This window comes from Cibotium barometz, chromosome 27 (genome assembly GCF_041138505.1).
Source record: "Cibotium barometz isolate CiBa-2024 chromosome 27, ASM4113850v1, whole genome shotgun sequence".
NCBI lineage: Eukaryota > Viridiplantae > Streptophyta > Polypodiopsida > Cyatheales > Cibotiaceae > Cibotium > Cibotium barometz.
In genome coordinates, this window is record NC_141072.1 from 29,986,920 (window position 1) to 30,010,911 (window position 23,992).

The window sequence follows — 23,992 nt, forward strand, 5'->3', positions numbered from 1 at the left end:
ATGTGCGATGGTGGCAAGAACTAAGCAAACAATGTGAAGAGTTGGCCCAGGCCTCGATGTTGCTTCCAAGGCAGCAATTGAGAAGAAGAAAGTCAAATCTAGGATTCACTACTAGCTCAAATCTCTTAGGGAGATAAGGAAAGCTCAAAAAGCCACTAATCTTGTCATCCCAAGGGAACCTTTCATGAGGCTTGTGAGGGAAGTTTCAGACAGGCTCTGTAGGCAAATGAAGTCAGAGTTGTTTGAGTTTGTTAGATGACAATTTTGTGCTATTACTTGTCTACAAGGGGCCTCCGAGGATTTTCACATAGACTTTTTGAATGATAGCTATATTGCAGCTGGCCATGCCCATAGGGTGACTTTGATGAATAAAGATTTAAGTATGGTTAGCAGGTGCTAACCCAATTCTAGGGCTAACAAGAGCTACCACCATTATCTTACATCAAGGAGTCACGATAGATACACCAAAGGGTCATACATTTAAGATATGAAGCAATGGTGTCCAAAGCTACAACTTGGGCGGGCGCCCATAATGATGTGATGTAGTATTTATGGCGATTCCCGCTTCAAGAGTGTGTGCGCTTCAAGAGTGTGTGGTAGCAAGTTAGGATGAAGTCCTAAGTGATGTTCTTCATGGATATATTATGAGAGTAGTCATTGTAATAGCATTAGGCCTCTTATGAGCCTAAAGTGCCCGGTCGGCCCCACAGTTTAAGTGAGTGTGAACACTTATGGCCATGTATATAAGTGAATATCTCTCATAATACAATATACTCTCCCATTGTGCAATTGAGTCTTGCTCTTGCTAATCCAAAAGATTAGAGTCTTTCCTTCTCGGGTGAACTTGACCACCATGGAAACCCATCTTTGAAAGAAATACCTCACATTTATCTATGCATTCATTTGCAATGTTTGAAGGCTTGATTGAATATGCATAGTCCAGGTGAAGACAAAGAAGTCTATCTAGTATTCTTATTTCAGCATGCAAAGTACAAATATGAATATTGTGGAGTTGAATAGGGAGGATAGGATCCCAAATCGTTTCTATACTTTTGAATTTTGATAAATCTACCATACTCCTTGTGGGTGGCCTTCCAATAGCCCTTGTGTTACACCACTCGTTTGTCGCCATACTTGCCATACAATAAAGACAAGGATGTTTAGTGTTAGCACCACCATTCATACCAAACATTGACTGTAATGCCTTTAAGTCTGCACTCATATGCCATTCAACTATAAAACTTCCAACACCATCAACATTGAGACATTCACTTGCATTTTGAGATTCAATAATGCCATTTCAGTGTTTGATGGTCTTCTACTAGTACCTGGGAATTGATATCCTTGAGCAACTCTTTAAGAACATTTTTTCTTAATGATGAATTTTCATGTAGCTTAAGAACTTTAATGATGTCTATTTTAATCATTGTGTCATTCAGAAGTTGTACTCTATCTTCAGAATCGTACATGTTTAGACCAAAAATTTGAGTGACATATTGTCTTCCTAATTTCATCCTTCTTTTTATTTCCCCACCAAAAGTCTCAGACAAATTATTTATATGTTTCATTTGTTTTTAAGATTTTGCAATTTACCATTTAAGTACTCATTTAAATCTTCAAGGGATTTGATTTTTCTTTCAAGCTCGGTAAGATGTGTTTGAGAATTTATCACTGCAGTGTTTAAGTTCAAAATATGATGCACTTGTTCATTCCTAGATTGGCATAACCTTGTACAGTATCCTAAAAGACCATTTACACCATCTCCTACAAACCGGATAAGATCATTAACAAAATAAAAAGAAGGACACCTTCCAGTTGAGGGATCTTTTGGGTAGAAATTTCCATTAACCCATAAGTCGATGTGCTTCTTCCCTTCCATCGAAAGTTAGTTTGCTTCATTTGCATCTTTCAAAGACATCTGATTTGCCCTGCACGCTAGGTTATATTCAAGACTGAGCTTAATATTCATATGAAACTTTCTTTGGGAGGGACTATCTGAATTAGACATATACCAAGCTAAACTTCCAAAAGACGTAAATGAAAGTTGTAAAATATTAGAATAGGTTAGATTAGAATATGTTGTTAAACAAAACTTGCAGGTTTTTAAAATATTAGAAAAAATTGTGCCAGAAGATGCTATGAAAGATTCTATTAGGGTTAGGTTATGAGCATGAAAAGCTCAAAAAATGGCTTAGAGGGAAGAACGTTGGAGGGAAATCCGTAGATGTCAGTGAGTACTCAAATAACTCAAATTACAAGGGAGTTATGGCACGAAAGAGTGACTTTTGAGTTATATTCAAAGATATGCCTTAAAGACAATAAATATCCATGAATCTAGTATAAACCGTCATATTTGGAGACATTTGACCTATAAAACCTATAAAGTGACTTTTGAGTTATATTCAAAGATATGCTTTAAAGACAATAAATAGCCATGAATCTAGTATAAACCGTCATATTGGAGACATTTGACCTATAAAACCTTTACTAAATTAACATCTTAATCACTTTCTCATAGGGCCCAAAAATTTTCATTTTTGGCCCTAATGGCAAAGGTTAAGGTAAGCTGTGGACTTGAACACATGCCATTTCTACTCACTTGAGACTATGGCATGGCAACTAGCTTGAGACTCTACTTTTTGTATTGTGCCGCATCATTGGCTATGGCAAGAGATTTATAGTGTGAATTTTGTAGCTTTAACTTCATGAAGAGAACCTTCAACAAATAGGTAATTGCTCAGAGAGGAGGATAAAAGTGTCATTCATTGCCTACTAGACTCATGAGTGAACACAAAGAGCATAAAGTGGTACATGTTTCACTAGGGATTGGGGGGTGGGGAGGGTAATTATTAGGGCTAAGGCTTACAAGTTATAAGTATAGATTTTATATATAAGTGAGGGTTATGTGATGAGTAGATTTTTTAAAAAATCATGCCACATGTGATAAGATGGTTTGTGCCTAGACCATGAATGCTTCCATCCTTGAGGGAAACGGTCCCACTGATGGCTCCTAAGGGCATGTCATGGTGGTATGGGACACCACGGATAACTAGTGTGGTCTATATGGAAAGAGCCTTTTCCCCCTTTGCTCGAGGAAGATCTTATGTTGCTCAAGATCTATGGCTGGGTGGTGAGCTTGCTTCTAGAATCCTAATCTAGATCTATGGTTGGGTGGTGGTGAGCTTGCTTCTAGAATTCTAGACCATGAATGCTTCCATCCTTGAAGAAAACGGTCCCATTGATGGCTCCTTAGGGCATGTCATGGTGGTATGGGACACCAAGGATAAGGATAACTAGTGTGGTCTATATGGATAGAGTCTTTTTCCCCTTTGCTCGAGGGAGATGTTATGTTGCTCAGTATTTATGGTTGGGTGGTGAGCTTGCTTCTAAAATCCTAATCTGGATTAACTTGTGCTTGTCATGTATTTATTAAGAGTATCCTTGATGTGAATCTTTAACAGTTGGAATTAAATCAATGGAGGACAAAAAGAAGATGCAAGGAGCATGTTTTTTGTAAGCTTTCCATGAAAGACAAAGCCTAATGATGCATGGAGCATGATTTTTGTAAGCTTTTCTATTTTCTTTTTTGGGTTTTGCATGAAACAGGTATGTTATTGAGTCTCTATTGGTAGGGTTTGATGCATACACAGATTTAAAGGTATGATAAACACACTTTTGCTTTTAGGAAGTTACCTAGAGAGAAAGTAGAGAGGGTTCAAGAATATAGAGGAAGGGAGGAAAAAGTAAATGTTTTGTGTGTGAATGCATGCTAGATGTGGTGCAAGCTTGAAACGTATTTGTTTAGATTGTCAATGTACTAGGGGCAGCCATACATGGTTGTGCATTGGTGGGTATTCAATGCTTTTTGCTAGGCAAGTTGTTTTTTTTGCGTGTGTGTGTGTGCACACCATAATCCCGTGTGTGTGTGTGTGTGTGTGTGTGTGTGTGTGTGTGTGTGTGTGTGTGTGTGTGTGTGTGTGTGTGTGTGTGTGTGTGTGTTGGGGCCTATCATGGTACTAGCCATATTGTGGGCATAGGCAATCGTGCAGGTCTTATAAGTGCTAGCACTAGTCCTAGTAGTATGGGTGTAGCTTGGGACTAAGGTTTATTTTTGCAAGTTGTGGCACCCTTATAAGGGGCATTTGGCCGTCAAGAGAATTAAAGAAAAAAATTTAGACCCTCAATAGAAGGTCAAAGTAAAAAAATAGCCTTTCTCAAAGAAAGGGAAAAAATTGGCCTTTCTATTGACAAAGGGTAGCTTTTTGAGAAATTTTTGAAAATAATTTATATTTATAATTATATAATCTTGTTTCTTATAGCTTCTTGCCACCTAGAGGCTAGTCAACTAAACCTTCTTGAATGCTCAACAACTTGAGGCCAGCGACCTCTAGACCCCCTGGAGTCCGAACCATGGAAATCTTAGAGAGACTAGATTCTTGCAAGATGATTTCAGGCAAGAAACAAAGTACTTTTTAGCCTTTGCTACAAAAGCTAAGGATGGATATCTTCATTATCAAGTTGATACTCATGCACATGTAGTATATCATCTATGCTCTCTCACATTGAAAGAGAAGGATCCATGTAAATCTAAACTCTTGGGAAAGTTACATGGGTGGGAAGTTTGTTGGTAGAGTTATCTCATGCCTAAGTGCTTGATTTTTAGACTTGAAGCTCTTTGAGGCAACAAAAGTCTTTAGTCCAAAGCACTATCCACAAGATCGTAAATCTTTCTTTAGCATGGGTAAGATATGGATACATATTTTGTCAGAAAAGTTTGCAAACTTAGTGAATGTGAAAGCATGTGAGATACAATATGAAGACTTTATGATCAAATTGAAGTGAGCATGCCCACGAATGAGAGACGAATGAGTATTCGTGTAGTGTGGCAATTTTGTGGTCACGATGTGGAGTGGGATCAAACCTATGGTGAAATGAAGAAGATTTGGAGTGCATACTATTTGCAAGTATGGTGGATTGTGAGAGGGGGTTTTCAAAGATGAACCGGATCAAATGTGAAGACCAGAATCAATTAAGCTTGGAAGTATTGTATATGCTTATGTGCCTTTCTTACAATGGCTACTATCTTATCTTCATAAGAGTTTTGAAGATATATTTTTTGGAGATGAAGTTAAGTGTGGGATGACTTGAAGAGCCATTGTAATTTCGAGGTCATTGTGACTACTTAGAAATTAAATGTGGTTATATATTTTTGCTATGCTCCCTTACCTTCATAAGAATCTTGAAGATATATATTTTGGAGATAAATCTACTTAGAAATTAAATGTGGTTATATATTTTTGCTACGCTCCCTTACCTTCATAAGAATCTTGAAGATATATATTTTGGAGATAAAGCTATGTATATCCAAGTGTAGATCATGTAGTCCTTCTCTTTGGCCAATAAGTTTGAAATCATGTTTATTGTTAGATGCTTATTGAAACATATTTTTCCTTTATCCATCATAGTATGAGAATTACATATTTTATTTTTTGTCTAATTTTCATAAAATATATATTGATGGAAAGGCTTTCTTAAATTTCAGTTTATGTAAGTGAACAATGTAAACTTTGAAGGTTGGGAAAAAATCTAAAATGCATTTTTAAGAGAGGCTTTATTTAGAAGGGCATTGGAAAAAAAAGTGCCCTTCTTTAAGAAAGGCCTTTTTATATATAGCCCTTCTATAAAAAATGGGGGCCGAGTTGCAAAAATAGACCCTACTTGTTGGGACATCCCTTACAAGGTAATGTGGCAAGTCAAATAATCAAAGTAGAGGCTTGGACATCAACGTCAGTTGGGAGATTAGTTAAGCACAAGGTCGTGCAACAGATAAGAATGCATGGGTGTGCAAGAAAAAAAAATCAAGAAAAAGCAATTGTTTTCGATAAGAGACTACGTGCCTAGAAGAAGAAGCAAGAAAAATTAAAAATTAAAATTTAATCTTCTTTCTCTTAAAAGTTGTTATGAAAAATGTATGGCTTGGATAATTATAGGAGTTTTTTTTTCAATACACCTTTAAAAAAGAAGCACACACTTTGAGACAAACGAAACAAAAACAAATCTTTGGTTTTTTGTGTAATTTTATATTTTTTATCTATTTTTAGAGGGAAAGGCATGCTTTTAGTGGAAGAAGTTAATTTTAGCTCTCTAGAAGGCATGCTTTAGAAAAGTATAGGACAAATGTTACTATTAGATTTAGCAGAGTGGTGTGGATAAAGTGATATTTTAGCTATTTTACTAAATTTTGAATAGACCACCAAAATATTGTTTTGTGTTTCCATAGAGTATATTTTATGAGTTTTTCAAGAATAAGAGTGTTTTTCTAAAGTTTTATTTTAGTATGTAATGATTAATGCTTGGAAAGGTCAAAGAAATGATACCAAAATACTATTTTACATTAATGGAAATATATGAGGTGATTTCTTCAAGACTAAGAGTGTATTTGTAAGGTTTTATTTTAGTATGTAATGATTAATGAGTCTAAAAGTCAAAGAAATGATGACTAAGGTTGTATTAATTAAATGCAAGGTGGTAAGTTATTGGAACATTCTAATAACCCCCTCTATTCGGGCAAGTGTCTTAATAATTAATTAGCGCCCTTATGGGTGCTAATTAATTATTAACACACTAAGGTTTTCACCTTATGCAAAAAAAGATTTTTTTAAACTTAGTATCCCCACGCGCAATGCTTCATCTCTCTGCACGCAGCGTGCTCTCTCTTATCGTCGTGCTCTTTCTCTTATCGTTGCCGTACTCTCTCTCTTTCTTCGTCGTCGTCGTCGTCGTCGTCCTCTCTCTCTCTCTCTGCCTTTCGCCTAGATCAAAAAAACACAACAGCTCACTATTTATATATTTGCCTTGAGGCAGTTATGAGAATGTTCTAAATTTTTCTCCTTTTTTAATGTCTTGAAAGTTTCTAACCTAAATGTTAATTAATTAAACCTAAGGTCCTCTTACCTCTACTAATTAATTAATTAATGTGCAAACATGTGCAAACAGAATTTTGGTCCCATATTAGGAAAATTTGAAAAGGTGGCAAAAAAAACGAACCTACTCGCAAAAATTGGACTTGCTGCACAGTACTGAGCTGTGTTGCGTTGGAAGAGAAGACGGCTCTACTGATGAAGCAGTGTGTTGGTGGTGGGTGCTGGCTTGGCTTGCTGAATGAGAATGCGCCTTTCCGCGGAGCTCAACTGGAGGCCTTGAGCTGACATGTATCCCTGTAGACTGGTGCTGCACATTGAATGTTTGAATGCTCCTGTGATATGGTGCTGCAGGAGGAGCTGAGTAGCTGATGCCCACAAGCTGTTGTGCACCTTGTTGTTGCTTACAAGTCTGAAGCCTGCTTTGAGTCGCTAGCTTCTGTTGCTTTCATTCTTCCCTGACGCAAGTCACAAGGACTCTCTCTCTCTCTCTCTCTCTCTCTCTCTCTCTCTCTCTCTCTCTCTCGAACAAGCTTCATTTAAAGGAAATCAAAGACCATCTTCTACCTCCTAATCAGTCCACATTTTCTTGCTTGAGATGAAGACCAATCTCCCTTAGCACCCTATTTTGACATAAATCTATGCTTCTTCACTTGCTAAACGCAGCCCTAGAGGCTTTGATTTTTGACTAACCGTAGGGAGCATCATAGCAAGTGTTGAACACCATGATTAAAAAATTACATTGATCCAAAACGGACCAATATAATGCTTAAGCAATGGCACACTTATATGAAAGCATAATCTCATTAATCTATCTCTATCTAATGAGCCAAGGATTACATCAATTTATAGCTCTCAAGAATCAACTCCACCAAATCTCTCTCTCCATGATTCTCTCAATCAGCCCATGTGGCCTTATAGCTCTCTTGTAGAGCATCCAAATCCATTATCAACTCCACCAAATCTCCAGCAATCACTCCACCTCTCCATAATTCTCAATGACATCATATGCATTGCATCATTGCTAGGTGGAAGCATGTTAACGTGCTACGTTTTTTTAGGTTTTTAGGAGTGCTTTTTACTAGTGCTAACATAAAAAAAAATGGGCATGTGGTAAAAAATTTGTAAATAAAATTAGATTTTTTTTAAAAGATAATACATAAAGATTCTCTTCTTCAAGAGCTTTCCAAAGATGTATAGCATGGTAGGAAATTTTGCATTATGGGTCATCTTTAGATCCAAAAATCATTATAAAAGGTCATGCTAACTAGCACCTATCCCAAACACAAAAAATGTAGCACGTTAACATGCTTCCACCCAGCTTGCATCACTCGAGAATCTATTCATTCACCCTCTTTTACATTCACCTCTCACCTCCCTCTCATATAACCTAATCATTAAACAAATATATGTACCTTAGGATACCCCTCCCCTACCCTCAAATGCCAAATGTACACAATACTGATGAACTAGTGCTACTATCCAAATCATGCAAACCCGATATTTCAACATCTAATTTATGAGTTCCTATTTATGAGGTAAACATCCCTTAATATCATAGAGATATCATAGTCCCAAAAAAAACCTTGTTTTTAAACAATAGAGAACCAAACCAAATCAAGGAGAAGATTGTATCTTCTCCCATGGTGGGGTCCTTTCCAAATTGAAGATGCTTTATAGAGAACCAAACTTCTTATACACACGTGATCGTCATTCTCTATAGGTCTTAGGGAGACAACATGGAAAAGGATAGGGATAAGGGGAGGTTTTTCCAAGCTTTGTAATATTCAACATGGAATAGATAGGTGTTCCTAGTCAGAAGGAAACTCAACTCCTCATCTATGAAGGTAAGCCCCAAGGATCCATTTCACAACAAATGTGTCTTCCAACTAGTCAACGTTGAGATACCAATGCCGCCAACTTCCTTAGGAGCAGTATTAACCTAATTATCTTGATGACATGGTTGCCACTCTAGAGGAAGTTTTTTGCATAAAGCATTGAAGAATGTAGGTCACTTTGAGAAGGTTTCCAACATGAGAGAAAATATATACATGAGGAAGTATCAAATGACAAAGCTCCTGCTGGCATTTCTTTCCATCTATCAAAGCTCTCTTGATTTTTGGCCAAGGGTCAGCCACCTCTAGTGAAGGGAGATAATGAATCCCATAGGGATGCTTAAAAGTCTAAACACCGCACATTTTGGAATGATTTAATACCCTTTCTCTATAAGGAATGCTCTGCAAGGAAGGGAGGAGGGAAACCTTAGTTTTTATACATGTTTTTGTGATGTTTATGCATGTACAAGAGCCTTGCCGTAGATCATTTTGGTATGATTTAACCCTTGCTCTACAAGGAATGTTCCACAAGGAAGGAAGGGTAGAAACCTCATGCATGAACTAGAGCCCTGCCATAAAGCCCAACACAATCCAAAAATTAGTTATGAAACGAAGATCGTTATGAACAAGGACATTGGTATCATCAACAAACTGTTGAATGCTTAGTTATCCCTTGCTGTTAGGTAAAGATATACCTTATATGACACTTGCTACCATCTTCTTTTTAAAAATCCAATTGAGATTACAATTAGCTATTGCATAAATCTTGTCTATAGGGAAACCTTGTCTAATAGATTTGTTTAAAGCAATGAGGGGGCTCAATGAAAAAATTCCTTGATATTGCCCGAGCTCCATAGGACACCTATTTTAAATTATGTCATTTACACATTTACGTTTACAGTAAATGACATATTTATTAGTTGACAATGTATTTGAAAGAATGTATACATATAGAAAATGATATCTATATTCCCATAAACCATGTATACATATAGAAAATGATATCTATATTCCCAAAAACCATGTATACATATAGGAAATTATATGTAATTCCCAAAAACCATGTATAATAAATATTTTTTAGTACCCTTTGCACACAATGGGGATTTTCTTAAGACTGAGGGTCCCAAGGTTTAGGGGAATCTATGCAAGGGATTTTACCATCTTTCATGGATTTGACTGCATCACATCTAGATCCTATTCAGTGAGAGGAAGATCAAGAAGTACTGCAATACTTGGAGTAATAGAGGGGGACTTGGGTTGAGAAATCTCTTTCCTGCACTTAACAAATTCTCAAGAAGAGAGAGAGTGTGTGTGTGTATGTGTGTGTGTGTGTGTCTAACAAAGTTGAGATTTTCTTGTTCTGCAAAAGAGGAATGAAGTCCTCAGCTTCTTTGTTTTTTAGTAATGTGAAGGTCTCCGTGCTGGATTTGTCTATTTTTCCCGGTCCTTGTGTACACTTTTATGTGCTAGTGAGCAATTAAGTCTTCCTTCTTTATCTCTTCCCTCAGGAGGATAGGTTGTTGGTTATGGTGGTCATTCCCTTGGTTAACCTCCTCCTCTAGAGAGATAAGCTCTGTATATATGTGTTCCCTTCTTTTCAACCTGATTTGTTGGGCTTGTTTTTTAAGTTAACGAGGAACTATTGGGAATCTTTTCAACCTGACTTGTTGGGCTTGTTTTTTAATGAGAAACTATTGGGAGTTTTTGAATGCAACAGACCAACTGTATGTTGAAAACTGTCTATGAAGAAATGTCTAGACTAGCATAAATGGCTTGATGGAGAATATTCAACAAAGGGGGATCAGTATGAAACAAGGAGGAAACTCGTGGTTCGGTAGAGAGAAATCATAACACAGAATAGTGGTGAGACTGAAGGCTATGGAAAAAATCATTTGAGAAGCACACACAACCCCCTACACTCTCATAGTGAAGCACACACCTCTTAACGGGAGCCTTGCTGTAGATCCTTTTGGGGGGATTTCATACCCTTTCTCTACAAAGAATGCTCTACAGGTGTCATCAACAAATTGTTGAATTCTTAGTTGTCTCTTGCTACTATAAGGTAAATACGTTATATAACACTTGCTTCCATCTTCTTTAAAAAAAATTAGTTGAGACTACAATTAGCTATTACATAAAGAAAAGGAGCTACATGGAAACCTTGTCTAATAGGTTTATTTAGAGTTTAGGAGGCTCATTGAAAAAAAAAGTGTATGATATCCATTAGGCAAAATTTGGACTCAAACAAGGCCCTCTACCCATGTTATCACTTTACTAGAAAAAAGGGGACCGTGTCGTGAACCTTATATATCTTAGGTCAAAACGATAACATGTGACATATCATTTAGAAAGACCTTGAAAAGTAGATTTTAAATCTATCACCTTCGAGAAATTTGGAGTTAATATGTTTAATTTAGTTTCCAACAATTGTGACATCCATACTTCCCCACTTAAAATGTAGATCCTAACATTAGGATCTACCTTTTAAGTCAAGAAGTACAAATGTCACAATCGTTAGGATCTTCTTTTAAATAGGAAAGGACTAATTGGAGCCTATCAACTCCAAATTTGTCGGCGGTGATAGATTTAGAATCTAACGTATGGATGTCACAATCATTGGAATCTACCTTTCAAGTGGGGGAAGGCTTAACTTGATCATATTAACTCTAAGTTTTTCGGAAGTGGTAGATTTAGAATCTACTTTTCAAAGGCTCATGTTAGAGATAGATATCACAATCATTGGAATCTACCTTTTAAATGACATCTTTATTAGTTGATGGTGTATTTGAAAGAGTGTATACTATGGGAAATGATATGTATATTCCCAAAAACCATGTATACATATTTTTTAGTATAAGTGCTGTGGGGATTTTCTTAAGAGTGAGGCCGTGGTTTAGCAAGGAATCTATGCAAAGGGGTTTTTACCATATGTCATGGATTTGACTACATCACATATAGATCCTATTCAGTGAAAGTAAGATCAAGAAGTATTGCAATAGTAGGAGTAATAGAGGGGGACTAGATTGAGAAATCTCTTTCCTGCACTTAACAAATTCTTGAGAGAGAGAGAGAGAGAGAGAGAGAGAGAGTCTCTAGCAAAGTTGAGACACCTTGTTGGGTCCGTCTTTTTTTCTCGCCAACCAGGCCCCCTCGGGAGGATAGGCTGTTGGTTATAGGTGGTCATTCCCCTCCTCCTCTAGAGAGATTAGCTGTGTATATGTGTGTTCCCTTCTTTTCAACCTGATTTGTTGGGCTTGTTTTTTAGCATTAATGAAAAACTATTGGGAGTTTTTAATGTAACAGACCAACTGTAAGTTGAAAACTGATCTTGGAAGAAATCTCTGGACTAGCGAGAAAGCATAACACAGAATAGTGGTGAAACTGAAGGCTATGAAAAAGTTAGTGAATGAGGATAGGAAGTGAGGAGCAATATACTTTATCCAATCTAGCTTTTCTAAGAAAATGAATAGCCTACTTTTTGCACCAGGTGAAAGCTTTAAAAAAGGGGAGTGTACGTTTCAAAACAAAAGAGACCATTATTTTATCTAGAAACCCTTGATAGCCTTTCCAAGCTCTTTATATCCATCTGTGTTAGCTTCAACCATGTTGAAGTCTCCAAACAAGGTGGTCAAATTACCAAGATGGGAGAGGGATTGCCATAATTGGGGTCTAATACTATGGGCAGCACCAATAGCATAGACAAAGATGGGGTTGATGGTTCCAAGGAGGGCTATCAACACATACTAGAACCCATATGTCAAGAGCATACAAGGTGTTAGAGAGAAGAGAATCTTTCTATCTAGGATCTATGACAAGAGCAGCTCCTCTTCTGTTATCCAAATGGCGGTGAAGAACCAAATAGCCTTTGTGGATAGTACCAAGTCTGTTGCAGCTCCTCATATCTTCAGCTCATAAGAGTTATGAAATCCTTTCTGGTAGAGCCAAGACGTATAATATATATATATATATATATATATTCTTTCCCCCTCTCTCTCATCTGTAAATACTACACTTTAAAACACCTTGAAAAAAGACCTTATGGATGTTGAATTAAATAGCACCAACTCTCTCTCTCAACACAACACACTAAAAACACCTTAATAAAAGTGCTTACTCATCCTTGATTGATAGATGTTGCTTGAAAATAGCAGCCCCAAACATCGCTTTCAACAAGCACATCCTTCACAAAAAATTGTTAAAATTCACGACTTGTCTCAACTCATTACAACTTTGCCCAAAAAGAAAGGGGACACAAAATTTAGCTTTATTAGCAAGCTCTTTCCTGCAGCTTCTACTTCCTAAGAGGAAACAAGCTTCTGACACGAAAATTTCATGACAGTGTTTAACAAGTCTTCTGCCAGGGCTCTTCCCCATTATTGATGGATATATCACCAGTTCAAAGGTGATGCACATTCCCATATTTAGAACCAACCCCTGACGCTTTGAATCAGAGCTCAACCTGGCAAAAGACTGTCTTCTCAAAAAGATGCACCCTTCTATGAGATGCAAAACCTTGTATATCTGAAAGATCCACTTCCTTTTTGGAATTCACTGAGATGGCTGCCAAACATCTAATACCGCAGCCAGTAGGTGCGGCGGCGGAACCAGTTATAATCTGGAAGATTTTGAGTTGGGCCCATGGAGGCGATAGCCAGTTCCTGTACATCAAAAATAGAAAATAGCTCAGAAAAAAACACCCACTCAAATGGTGAGTTATCAATTATTGCAAAAGAAAAGCATCACCTTATCATGAATGAAGCGGTTGGCAACTCTCTTGACTGTTGCAGCATTGACCGCGTCTATTCTTGCAAATAATTCCGCTAAAGGCAATCTCCGACCGTATGTCAACAACTGCTTGCAGGAAAAAATATTTCATCCAAGCATAAGCAGAGTACAATACAGGGACGTTTGCTCATATGTCGTCAAACCTAAAAAAGTACAGCTTATAAAATCAGAAGCCTCTGACTATATGCACATAAAAAACTTGATAGGAAGTCCATTACACCTGACGCCCAATGTCTTCTGCAATCGCACTTGTGCCATCCAAGTGGAGTAGCAAACAGGCTTTCAGCTACACAAACAAAACACAGATGTGTTACTTGGTGCCCCCTCCTATTTTGTATGGTCAGTATTAATTATGGCCATCACCAATATAGTCGAAACCATTGAAATTCTTTATTGGTCCACCAACATCGGACCAACTTAGGAAACTATTACAGCAGTCATGATGAGCATATGAAGTAAAACATTTTTTTCTCCCCGACGAACCACCATGGGCTTTAGATGGGGTGTGTTTTAAGAGGTCTACTATTAGCATTTTGGTTGGTCTAATGTACTCTCACAAAACAACTTTCTTTTAACTGTATATTTTCTCAAACGGGAAGTGCAAATGACCAAATCAGAGATTACATCTGCCTCAAACCTAATCCATTGCTTGCACGCTGCTCCAGCAGCTATGCAACATTATCATCACAAAGAAAGAATTCACCATGGGCTTTAGATGGGGTGTGTTTGAGGAGGTCTACCATACTCTCACAAACCAACTTTCATTTTAACAGTCAACTTTCTTGAACGGTCTACTATTAGCATTTTGGTTGGTCTGATGTACTCTCACAAAACAACTTTCTTTTAACTGTTAATTTTCTCAAACGGGAAGTGCAAATGACCAAATCAGAGATTACATCTGCCTGAAACCTAATCCATTGCTTGCACGCTGCTCCAGCAGCTACGCAACATTATCATCACATAGAATTCACCATGGGCTTTAGATGGGGTGTGTTTGAGGTGGTCTCTATATTCTCACAAACCAACTTTCATTTTAACAGTCAATTTTCTTGAACGGGAAGCACAAATGACCATATCAGAGCTTACATCTTATCCATTGCTTGCCCACTGCTCATGCAGCTAAGCAACATTATCATCGCAAGGAAAGAACTCAGATTGCCGTTCGAGCATATCAAACTAAATGAACTCTTCTAGAGAAAATACTTGGTCAAATATAGTATTGTAAGAGCACACTTCTCTGGTTCCTTGAACACTCCATCCCCTCTCGAATGGTGAGAGATTATTGTTACCACATGATTTGTAACACCAAGGCTTTAGATGTGAGGTCTACTATTTGCGCCCTCATGATGCGAACCACCATGGGCTTTAGATGTGGTGTGGTCTAAGAGATCTACTATTAGTGTCTTGTTAGGTCTAATGTACTCTCACAAACCGACTTTCTTTTTAACTGTTAACTTTGGCAAACAGGGAGAATGACCATATCAGAGCTTGGATCTGCCTGAAAGTCTACTATTAGTGTCTTGGTACGTCTGATGAACTCTTTACAAACCAATTTTTAGCTGTTAATTTTCACTAACAGGAAGGGCAAATGACCATTTCAGAGCTTAGGTCTGCCTAAAATTTGCTTCATTGCTTGCTTGCTGCTCAAGCGGCTAAGCAACATTATCATTGCAAAGAAAAGGGTTCAGATCGCTGTTCTAGAATATCAAACAAAATGAAGTCTTCTAGAGAAAATACTTAGCACACATTTCTCTGGTTCCTAGAGCAATACATCCCTCGCTGTTAAATAACTTTCAAGTGCGTGCTTTGTGTCAGGTTGAAACCCATGTCCTGTGGATGTAAAACTGCCAAAGGTCATCTGTTTCAATCTTGTTTGTTTACTATCCATGGAATGTTGGAAGGTCATCAGCAATGGTCTCTGCATACAACCACCACGTCACCCTCCATAAAGCTCAAACATCTGCCTCCGAAATCAGGTTCATACTTGTCTAATGAAACCACAACTGCTATTCCTCCAGACTATTACCAAGGAAACAAGACAAAACCAGAACCTATTCAGGCTTTCAATCCCCCAAATCCTCAGGAAGTTCAAAAACCTGAAATCACCGAGACAACTGTCTTCTCCAGTTTGCCCAACACACAGAGGATGATCAACAAATACCGAGAACCATATAACTATCAAGTATCTTTGCATTCTCATCATAAGTAGCCATAGATTTACTAATAATCCACCTTAGCCACCCGTATCAGCCTGCTTTCCCTAATCCCAAGGCTCCCCTAACCTTGCCGAATTAGGCCACTAATCCCAAGGATTAGCGTTAGACACGTAAAGGTCCACCAAGATCTCCCTGAACACAAACAACCAAGTTAGTACCAAATAGAAGGAGTGCAGACTAGCTCACCTCTCAACCACAGATTCCATCTGGAATCTCCCCTAAGCCGCCGGAGGCTAAGGCTCCAATCCCAAGAACCATGCCAGTTAGCACTCGTATACCACCAACGCTTGCCTGCTAAGGCCTTCAGCATGACTTTCCATGATCCGTCGAATCCAACCATGTTCCCGACGGTAATCTTGGTCCATCAGGACCACTAGTCAAGAGACAATAATAATAAACCCATAAGTCACTTATATAGTGACTACAGCTGCTATAATTAACCATCCAGTCATAAATAGCCAGTAACCATAGATTTACTAATAATCCACCTTAGCCACCCGTACCCCTAGCCCTAACGGATTAGTGTTAGATACGTAACACCCTCAACATGATCATTGTCCTATATGTGGATGACCTCATTACGACAGGGAACCATGACCAAAAGATTCAGCAGACAAAGCATAAGGTCTCTATAGACCACACCCAAGAATCATATAACCTAGAACCGAAACCCTAACCAAGTTTCATAGACCCGACATCGCACGCATTGAAGATTGTGGCTAGTGACTCACCACCCAACCACAGGTTCACTGCCTCGAACCACCTCTAAACCTGAGGTCTAATTGTCGCGAGCCTGCTTGGTACCAATGGCCCCAACGTTGCGTCCCATACCACTAGGCCAAACCACCCACCTTGAAGCTCCATAGCCATAAGGTCTTGCACACCCTGATAACTCTCCTGTCTATCGCGTGGATACTTCCATAACTCATAGAAGCAAGCCCCTCGTTCAAAGTGCCCAAGTGCCCCTGAGGTCACTTATATAGCAATAACTTGGCTATTATTGGCCCTTGCTTTATTTATAAGCATTTAGCCATTATTACCCCTTAGGCTATTAATTATAACCTCATCTTGCTTTTGGGATCAAGGTATTGCTTGTGTGTGTGAACCTCCTCCTAGAGAGTAGAAGTGTGAGAGTGTCTTGTTTGTGTGTGAACCCACTCTTAGAGAGCTATCAATAATATCTAGATATTTGTATGCTTGACATAAGCTGTGATGTCATTAGGGCAACCTATGTAACCTAATGCACTTCATTGAAGAAGTCAATCAATAGTCACATCATTGTTGAGTTCTCTCTCTCTCTCTCTCTCTCTCTCTCTCTCTCTCTCTCTCTCTCTCTCTCTCTCTCTCTATATATATATATATATATATATATATATTGCTACTCACACAACCATAGCCATGAAGCTCTTCAAGCCTCCGTAGCTTAGAACATTCAACATTTGGTATCAGAGCTCTATAGAGGTTGATACTACCTCCAGTGGCTACACCCGAATTTTTTATACCTGTCTGTTTGGTCGCCAACAATCCGCACATCCATACTGAGCAAATATGTACATGCATGTACTGTAGTGCAATCGTACTATGGAGCAGCTCCCGCACTTCAACATCACTTTAACATCCCTTATGTGAGCCTGACCTTGCCACGCGCCTATCTACACCCTACAACTGCTATCAACAAGGTTTTTCAAACACTGTCAAACACCCGCCCCTTTGTTCACCTAGCAACTACAACAAAGGTCTAATCAGCCTCACCTCCGACTGTTGTCCTGCCTCTCAAATCTGCTTCCCAGCACCTGAATGAACAAATAAAAGAGAAAGGGTGTCACGTGCAGACCTTAATCTGGTGCCACGTAGACATGATTATTCCTTACAGCCGCCTTAAGAGCAAAGTTAGAGGTCGTATATGGGCAGTTTGGAGCCAATTTGGTGGAGGACATGCACCAATGGTTGGGACATATTATGGACACAATATGAACACATTTTATGACATTTTTGATGACTTTTTATGGCTTGAAAAGTGCAAACCGACCTAATTACAACTTGCTATCACTTTACTATATAAAGGCAAGTCATGGGTCATTCATAATCATTCAAAGACAGAAATTGCAAAGCCAAGACCAAGGACATGCAATCTAACATTTTGGATCAGCCAAGTACATCTCCAAATCAGCGTTTTCCATTAACGCACAATGGAGGACAGTAATGTGTACCACCAAGCCCCAGATCAACCAACCAACATCAGCAAACAAGAGAAAAAACTGTTAGCACTCATCTCCTGTCTATACATTACACACTAGGGGCCTCTGTTGTGGGTGTGCCTGCCCGTGTAGGTAGTTCTCCATTTTTTCCTCATTTGTCCATTTTCCTTGTTTTTCTGGTTGTGGGGGAGTGCTGTCGGCTGTTGTATTGCTGGCAGACCTGGTATGCCCTGTTTTTTGCTGGCCAATTGGGTTTGCCCCAGTGCTCAGTGCTGACCGACTTACACTATGCTTGCCAACTAAGTATGGGCTGGCTGTCGTGGGCATACTGGCTGCTGTCGGCCTGTTTTGGGCTGGCCAACCAGCAGCTTAGGGCCATATATATGGAGTGTTTTGCCCCCACACCACATTGTATCATATCATCGGATCTATTGTATATAGCAGAGTTCATACAACTTCTCTCTCTCTCTCTCTCTCTCTCTCTCTCTCTCTCTCTCTTCTGCGTTTTGCTCTCTACAGCAGTTGTCTCTCATTTCCGTTGTGCATTCTGCCATGGTATCAAAGCGCCAGGTAGCTTGAAGTTTGGAGACAGTGGGAGCTTGAGGGTTTGCTGATTTGTGGTGCTGATTGGAGATTGCTTGGGCTGTTCGGGACATGGGAGATCGGGTAGAAGGCGGCCATCATCGTCGGACAGCCACCTTGCTTACTATTTGCAGCCTGTTCATTTTTTTCCCCACCCACCCTCCCTTCACAAGACCTTGTGAACCCTTGAGATGGCAGACTTGCTTGAAATGGCTGAAAGCAAGTGAAGATCCCTACTCTCCTCACATTCCCGGTGGATTGACAATTGGACAAGAACAACTACGGCATACGGAAGGTAATGATGGAGTCTGTCTTGGAGTCTTATGATTTGGCTTATTTCATTGTGGTTGGTGTTCCACGGCCGGAGTTGGAGGACGGGGAGCTTTTACCCTCTACTAGGAAAGAACGAGAGGCTCAAGCACAGTTGTGGGATCATGTCAATGCCCGTGTGCATTGTTTCATCTTCCTTAACTACACACCATAGGTGATTAATCATATCAAACATATGACGCTGGCCAGAGGGATTTGGCAGCATCTCTATATAACAGGGTATCACCCATGAAGCGGATCTCCTTGGAAGTGCAGATGCAGGTAATGGATCTTGCAGAGTCTTCGATGATGCGGGAGCACATCAACAAGGTGCAGGCTCTTCAATAGGAGGTTCTTCAGGCTGGGAAGGAGATATCTTCAGAGGACATGGCCATCCCTTTGTTGTCTCATCTGACCGCTCAGTACTCAGCTTTCTACTCCTCTTTGATCACCAATGGCAGGCGCAACAGCATCACATGGGAGGAGCTTGTGCCTATGGTCTTGGACCAGAAAGAGCGTTTTACGAACCCTCCACAAGGCAGAGGTTCTAAGGCCTTGACCGGCCAACGGTTGCAAGACCGCAGTAAAGGCAAAGGGAAGTCTTCATAGGAGAAGTCTTCCGAGCAGAAGCCCGACTTGGATCGTGATGCCTTGAAGGCAAAGAGGACCTATAACAATTGTAGCAAGAAAGACCACTGTTGGAGGAAATGTCCTAACCGGAGCACCAAGAATCAACAATAACAGTAAAGACTCCAACTTTTGTGCACTTGGAGATTATGGACACCGGCGTTTCATCTTCTTCGAGTAGGGAGGCGGTTGGACTCACCGCTAGGGACACTCGAGACTAGATTCTCGACAATGGTGCTTCTAGGCACATGAGTCCTTCCCGAGAGTTATTACATGATCTTCTAAGGCACACAGGTCACATCTTGATTGGTGTCAGGTGACGAGTCCACTATCCCTATTCACAGTGAGGGCAAGTTAGAGATCGTTCCCGATGGCAGGGGGAAGCATTCCTCCCAAGTTCTTTTTGTCGCATCTCTTGGTTTTCATCTGTTGTCAGTGCATGAGGTTTGTAAGACTGGCGTACGAGTGGAGTTTGACGAGCATTTTGTTGCTCTACGGGACAAAGTAACAAGCCAGATTGTATAGGAAGGCGGAGTGGAGAATGGGATCTACAAACTCTCAACACTCTCTTATAGATTCTCAGTTAGGTGATGTGTGGCAGTTTTGTCGTGACCACTTGAATGTGGATCCGCTACAGCAAGCTTTCCAGGACCAGATGGTGGATGGCTTGCCCGATTTTGGCAGCAATAGATAGGGGCATTCCAGTTCTTGCATTCATCAGTCAAAGAAGCCTTTACAGGTAAACTATGCTCTATTGTCTCGTATCATTCGGGACAAACAACCTCCTGTAGTTGAGGAAGCTCTTTCCCAGGGGACTTGCAGAAAAGCCATGCAAGTGGTAGATGGTGACTTCCAGGACAAGGTGTATGTTGAGCAGCCTCAAGGCTTTGAGGTTCCGGGTTCAAAGGGGGTGGTTTATAGGTTCCGGAAGGCCTAGAACGGTCTTCAGAAGGTTCCCAGTACTTGGCATACCAGATGATCCTTGTGAGCAGGTTGATGCCTCTTTGTTTTGGAAGCAGTTTTATTCGTTGATTTAGTTGCTAGCAGATTAGACTTGAGCTTCCCCGTGGGGCTGTTGAGCTCATTCATGCAGACGCCTTTGAAGACTCATTGGGACGTAGGATTACGAATCTTGCGGTATCTATAGGGTACGAAGGATCTTGGACTCTATGATACTAGAGGGGGAACGATGGATGGAGTCAGACTCCCTAGGTTGGAGTAACTTAGATTGGGGAGGGGATCTCTTGTGTTTCCACTTTCCCATCTTCCGTTGTGTCTTCCTTCATGGTATCAAAGCGCCGGTGACTTGCATCATTAGTTGCTCCCTCCTCTTTATTGCGTTTTTTTTCCCCAGCAAGAGGGGAAGATGACCTCGTATGTGAGGGACTACAGCAAGCCAATATGCAAAGGCACTAAGGCATGCAAGAGGCACAAAGCAATGAATGTGAGGGAGGGAAGGCCCGGCTACACTAGCGGTTGTCATACACATTGGAACCGCTTTATGCTTCAAAATACAGTGCTAGCTTACACAACAACCTAGCACTTGTTTATTCCCGCATTAATCACTATTCAAATATTTAACAAGAATAACAAGTGAAGGGCCAGAAGTGTAGGAAAACAAATACCCAATAGCCTCAATGCTCTAACATGCCATTCAAAGCTAGCCATATATGAATTACTCATCTCATCAAAAGAAATAATATACAAAAACTCCAACCTCCACCTCTAGATGTTGTTGGATGAAAAACTAAGTTGTGGATAGAATCTTCCACCCGTGATTGGAACAATGTTTCTTTGCTCCCAGATGAGGGCTAAAAAATAACAGGATTCTTATCTTTACACCATACTACGCATGCATGTACCTATCAATGTGAGCATAAGAACAATAATGCTTAGTTATTTTACCTGATTTCTTGCTCGAATCACATCATCTTCAGCTACTCTGTAAATGAGTCTCCCAAACTCATGCATGATGGCCCAAGAAAGATCATCCAACTTGTCAGGCTGGCATGTTACAGCCAAACCACAATAAATAAGAAGCCACCATTTAAAATGATGAACAGGGGATGATCAGCATTCAACACCAAGATAATATGAGGTAAAGACAGTTACGAATATTCACCTTGGCAACAGCATAGACACCAAAGAGTCCTGCATCATTGTAGTTTGTGTTGAAAGCCATGAAACTCTCTGCCAACTCATTTGCTGCAATCTTTTGTGCAAGTTCTGACCTACAAGATTTCCGCAACATCCACTTACAAAATTCAAAAAAAAAAAACTTCCACTTTCCTTTGCCACCATATAGTAATTTGGATGGAACCTACTGCAAGAGACTACTAGTACCATCTATGTGCTTACCCCATATGCTTTCCAGCCCCTGCAGCCCTATTCCAACCGCCGAGCATAGTCTGCATGACCATAAGAGCAATAGAGTCTGGGTCTGTCCAAGGCGCCCCCATGACAGCTAGAGCGATGTGTGTCAAAGGCAGGTCATCGTCCCTGATACGAACCTGAGGGGCATGGTTTCATCAGAGCGATTCCTAATCCACAGAAATAGAAAGTGCCAAACGTATTTGGAAATTCTGCTAGGTCAACAAACATGTATGCAAACCTCTGAGCCAGTAAAAACTGCAGGGTCTTTTTCTATCAACTGAGCTGCTGTTGTAGCATTTGTGGACAGATTAGTGAACAATTTTCCAGCAAGTTCCACCACCTGTTTGTGCTCTATTGCACCGGCACCCGCAATAACCTGTGCCAGTCATTAGTGCCCCATTTATGATAGAATTTGGAACCACACACACACATACACATTCTCATCTCCAAAACAGGATGCCTGTACAGATAAAAATCCAAATAAAAAGCACCTTACCATACGAGGGGCTGTGTAATGGGTAGATATGTAATCAGCCAAGTTTTCTTTTGATATGGACTTGATATTTTCAGGAGGTCCCAGGATTGTCCGACCCAAAGAAGTGTGTTGGAATGCGGTCGCATGCAAGTGATCAAAAATCACCTCCTCAACTTGGCCTTCCACCTGCACACTTCAGTCATCCAGCCATGATATCACTAGAATCACTATATTTTTCCTTCCAAAAAGTAGTCTAGTATGCTCTAACCACAGAGCTTTTGCCATAAAAGTAGACACTTTATTAAAAATTGGTAATGTCTTCCACCACTCCAACCACAACATACATGAAAGGGCATCCAAAGCCCCACACTAATGCAGACAGAATTTTCAACCGTACATATAAAAGGAATGTAAATTAATGCAGTTTTTCCATACCTCTTGCATTTCCCGGAGAATGACATTGCGCTCTCGCTCAATGCGGTCTTTCGAGAAGGCAGAGTTCTGAAGGATGTCGGCAAGCAAATCCATGGCAAAGGGGACATCAGCCTTCATGACCTTGGCATAATATGTCGTCTGCTCGCGGGATGTGTAGGCATTCAGATGGCCACCGATGTTCTCGATCTCCTCTTCCAACTGCCGCATGGTGCGCTTCTTGGTGCCCTTAAAGATCATGTGCTCGAGGAAGTGTGCAGTGCCGTTGGTGGTGGCGGTCTCGAAACGGCTGCCGGCGTCGATCCAGACCCCGAGGGAGGCGGTCTGGAGGGCGAGGTGCGATTCGGTGGCGACACGAAGGCCGTTCGGGAGGACGGTGACCTTGGTAAGGGGGGTGGAAAGTACGGCCGTGTGGTCGTCGGTGGACGGTACGTCAGAGTTGTGGCGGGTGAAGAGATCGTCAACAGCGAGAAGCGCCTGGCTGGAGTGGCCAGCTGAAGCAGAGCGCAACATGCTGTGCAGCCATGGCTGTGACCTCCGCTTTAACCCTAGGGCAGCCCTCGCCATGGCCATATCAGAAAAACAACAGAGAGAGTCAAAAGACCCCCTAGAGGAGAAAAGTTCTTCTCCTAAGAAATGAGATAAAAAACCTAAGGGTAAAGCCGTAAGCCAAGGTAATGGCAAAAGAGTTTCTTTGTTCAAATGTTTGCGGGAAGGTGGAGTACATCTATTGGCTCACAACACAGCACCCGCGTCGCACAACTTGATGGCATCGAACCCGGGTCACCAACTCGCCTGCGTGCCTGTGGGCAAGTGTTTCTTTGTTCAAATCTAAGGGTGGCACTCTTAAGCCATGACTTGAAAAACAAAAAACCTTCCCCCATGAGGTTGCATAGAGATGAAAATTTTTGCAATTGTTTGACGCACCCTGCTTTAGAGTTTTCACATGCATCCTCTCCCATCGTGAAATCTTGTCTAAACATTTTTTGCAATTGTTTGAAGAAGTCACCCATAGAGTTTTCACATGCATGTTTTTGTGGGCAAAAATGGGTGAGACTTCTTATTACTCCTCGCCCATCATGAAATCTTGTCTAAACAACTCAATAATAGCAAGTAGTAAGTACCCTTGGGCTCTATTAGACCTACCCTTTCTGCACCTCCCTTACAACTCCAATTCTTAATCAATTCATCGTAAGCATGTCTATCCTTAAAACTCCAATTCTTTATCAATTCGTGT

The 23,992-nt window shown here is 40.4% G+C and overlaps 1 protein-coding gene across 1 annotated transcript; it reads right to left on the reverse strand.

The window, feature by feature from the left end:
* Positions 1–12,859: 12,859 nt before the first annotated feature.
* Positions 12,860–23,402, reverse strand: LOC147623270 (putative mitochondrial-processing peptidase subunit beta, mitochondrial). Its single transcript, XM_086821379.1, has 9 exons — positions 22,759–23,402; positions 22,345–22,509; positions 22,087–22,224; positions 21,834–21,985; positions 21,598–21,706; positions 21,381–21,479; positions 13,764–13,829; positions 13,502–13,609; positions 12,860–13,416 (listed from the first exon to the last, which is right to left on the reverse strand). Exons 1-9 carry the CDS (start codon positions 23,326–23,328, stop codon positions 13,330–13,332), a joined length of 1,494 nt encoding a protein of 497 aa, XP_086677505.1. The 5' UTR covers positions 23,329–23,402; the 3' UTR covers positions 12,860–13,329.
* Positions 23,403–23,992: the final 590 nt, after the last annotated feature.

Excerpts from the sequence above, each read along its gene's own strand:
- LOC147623270 (XM_086821379.1), bottom strand. The coding sequence starts at position 23,328 with ATGGCCATGGCGAGGGCTGCCCTAGGGTTAAAGCGGAGGTCACAGCCA. Across the intron at positions 21,480-21,597 it reads GTGTCTATGCTGTTGCCAAG|CCTGACAAGTTGGATGATCT; the intron begins GTGAATATTCGT and ends GTAACATGCCAG. Across the intron at positions 13,417-13,501 it reads ACCGCTTCATTCATGATAAG|GAACTGGCTATCGCCTCCAT; the intron begins GTGATGCTTTTC and ends TTTGATGTACAG.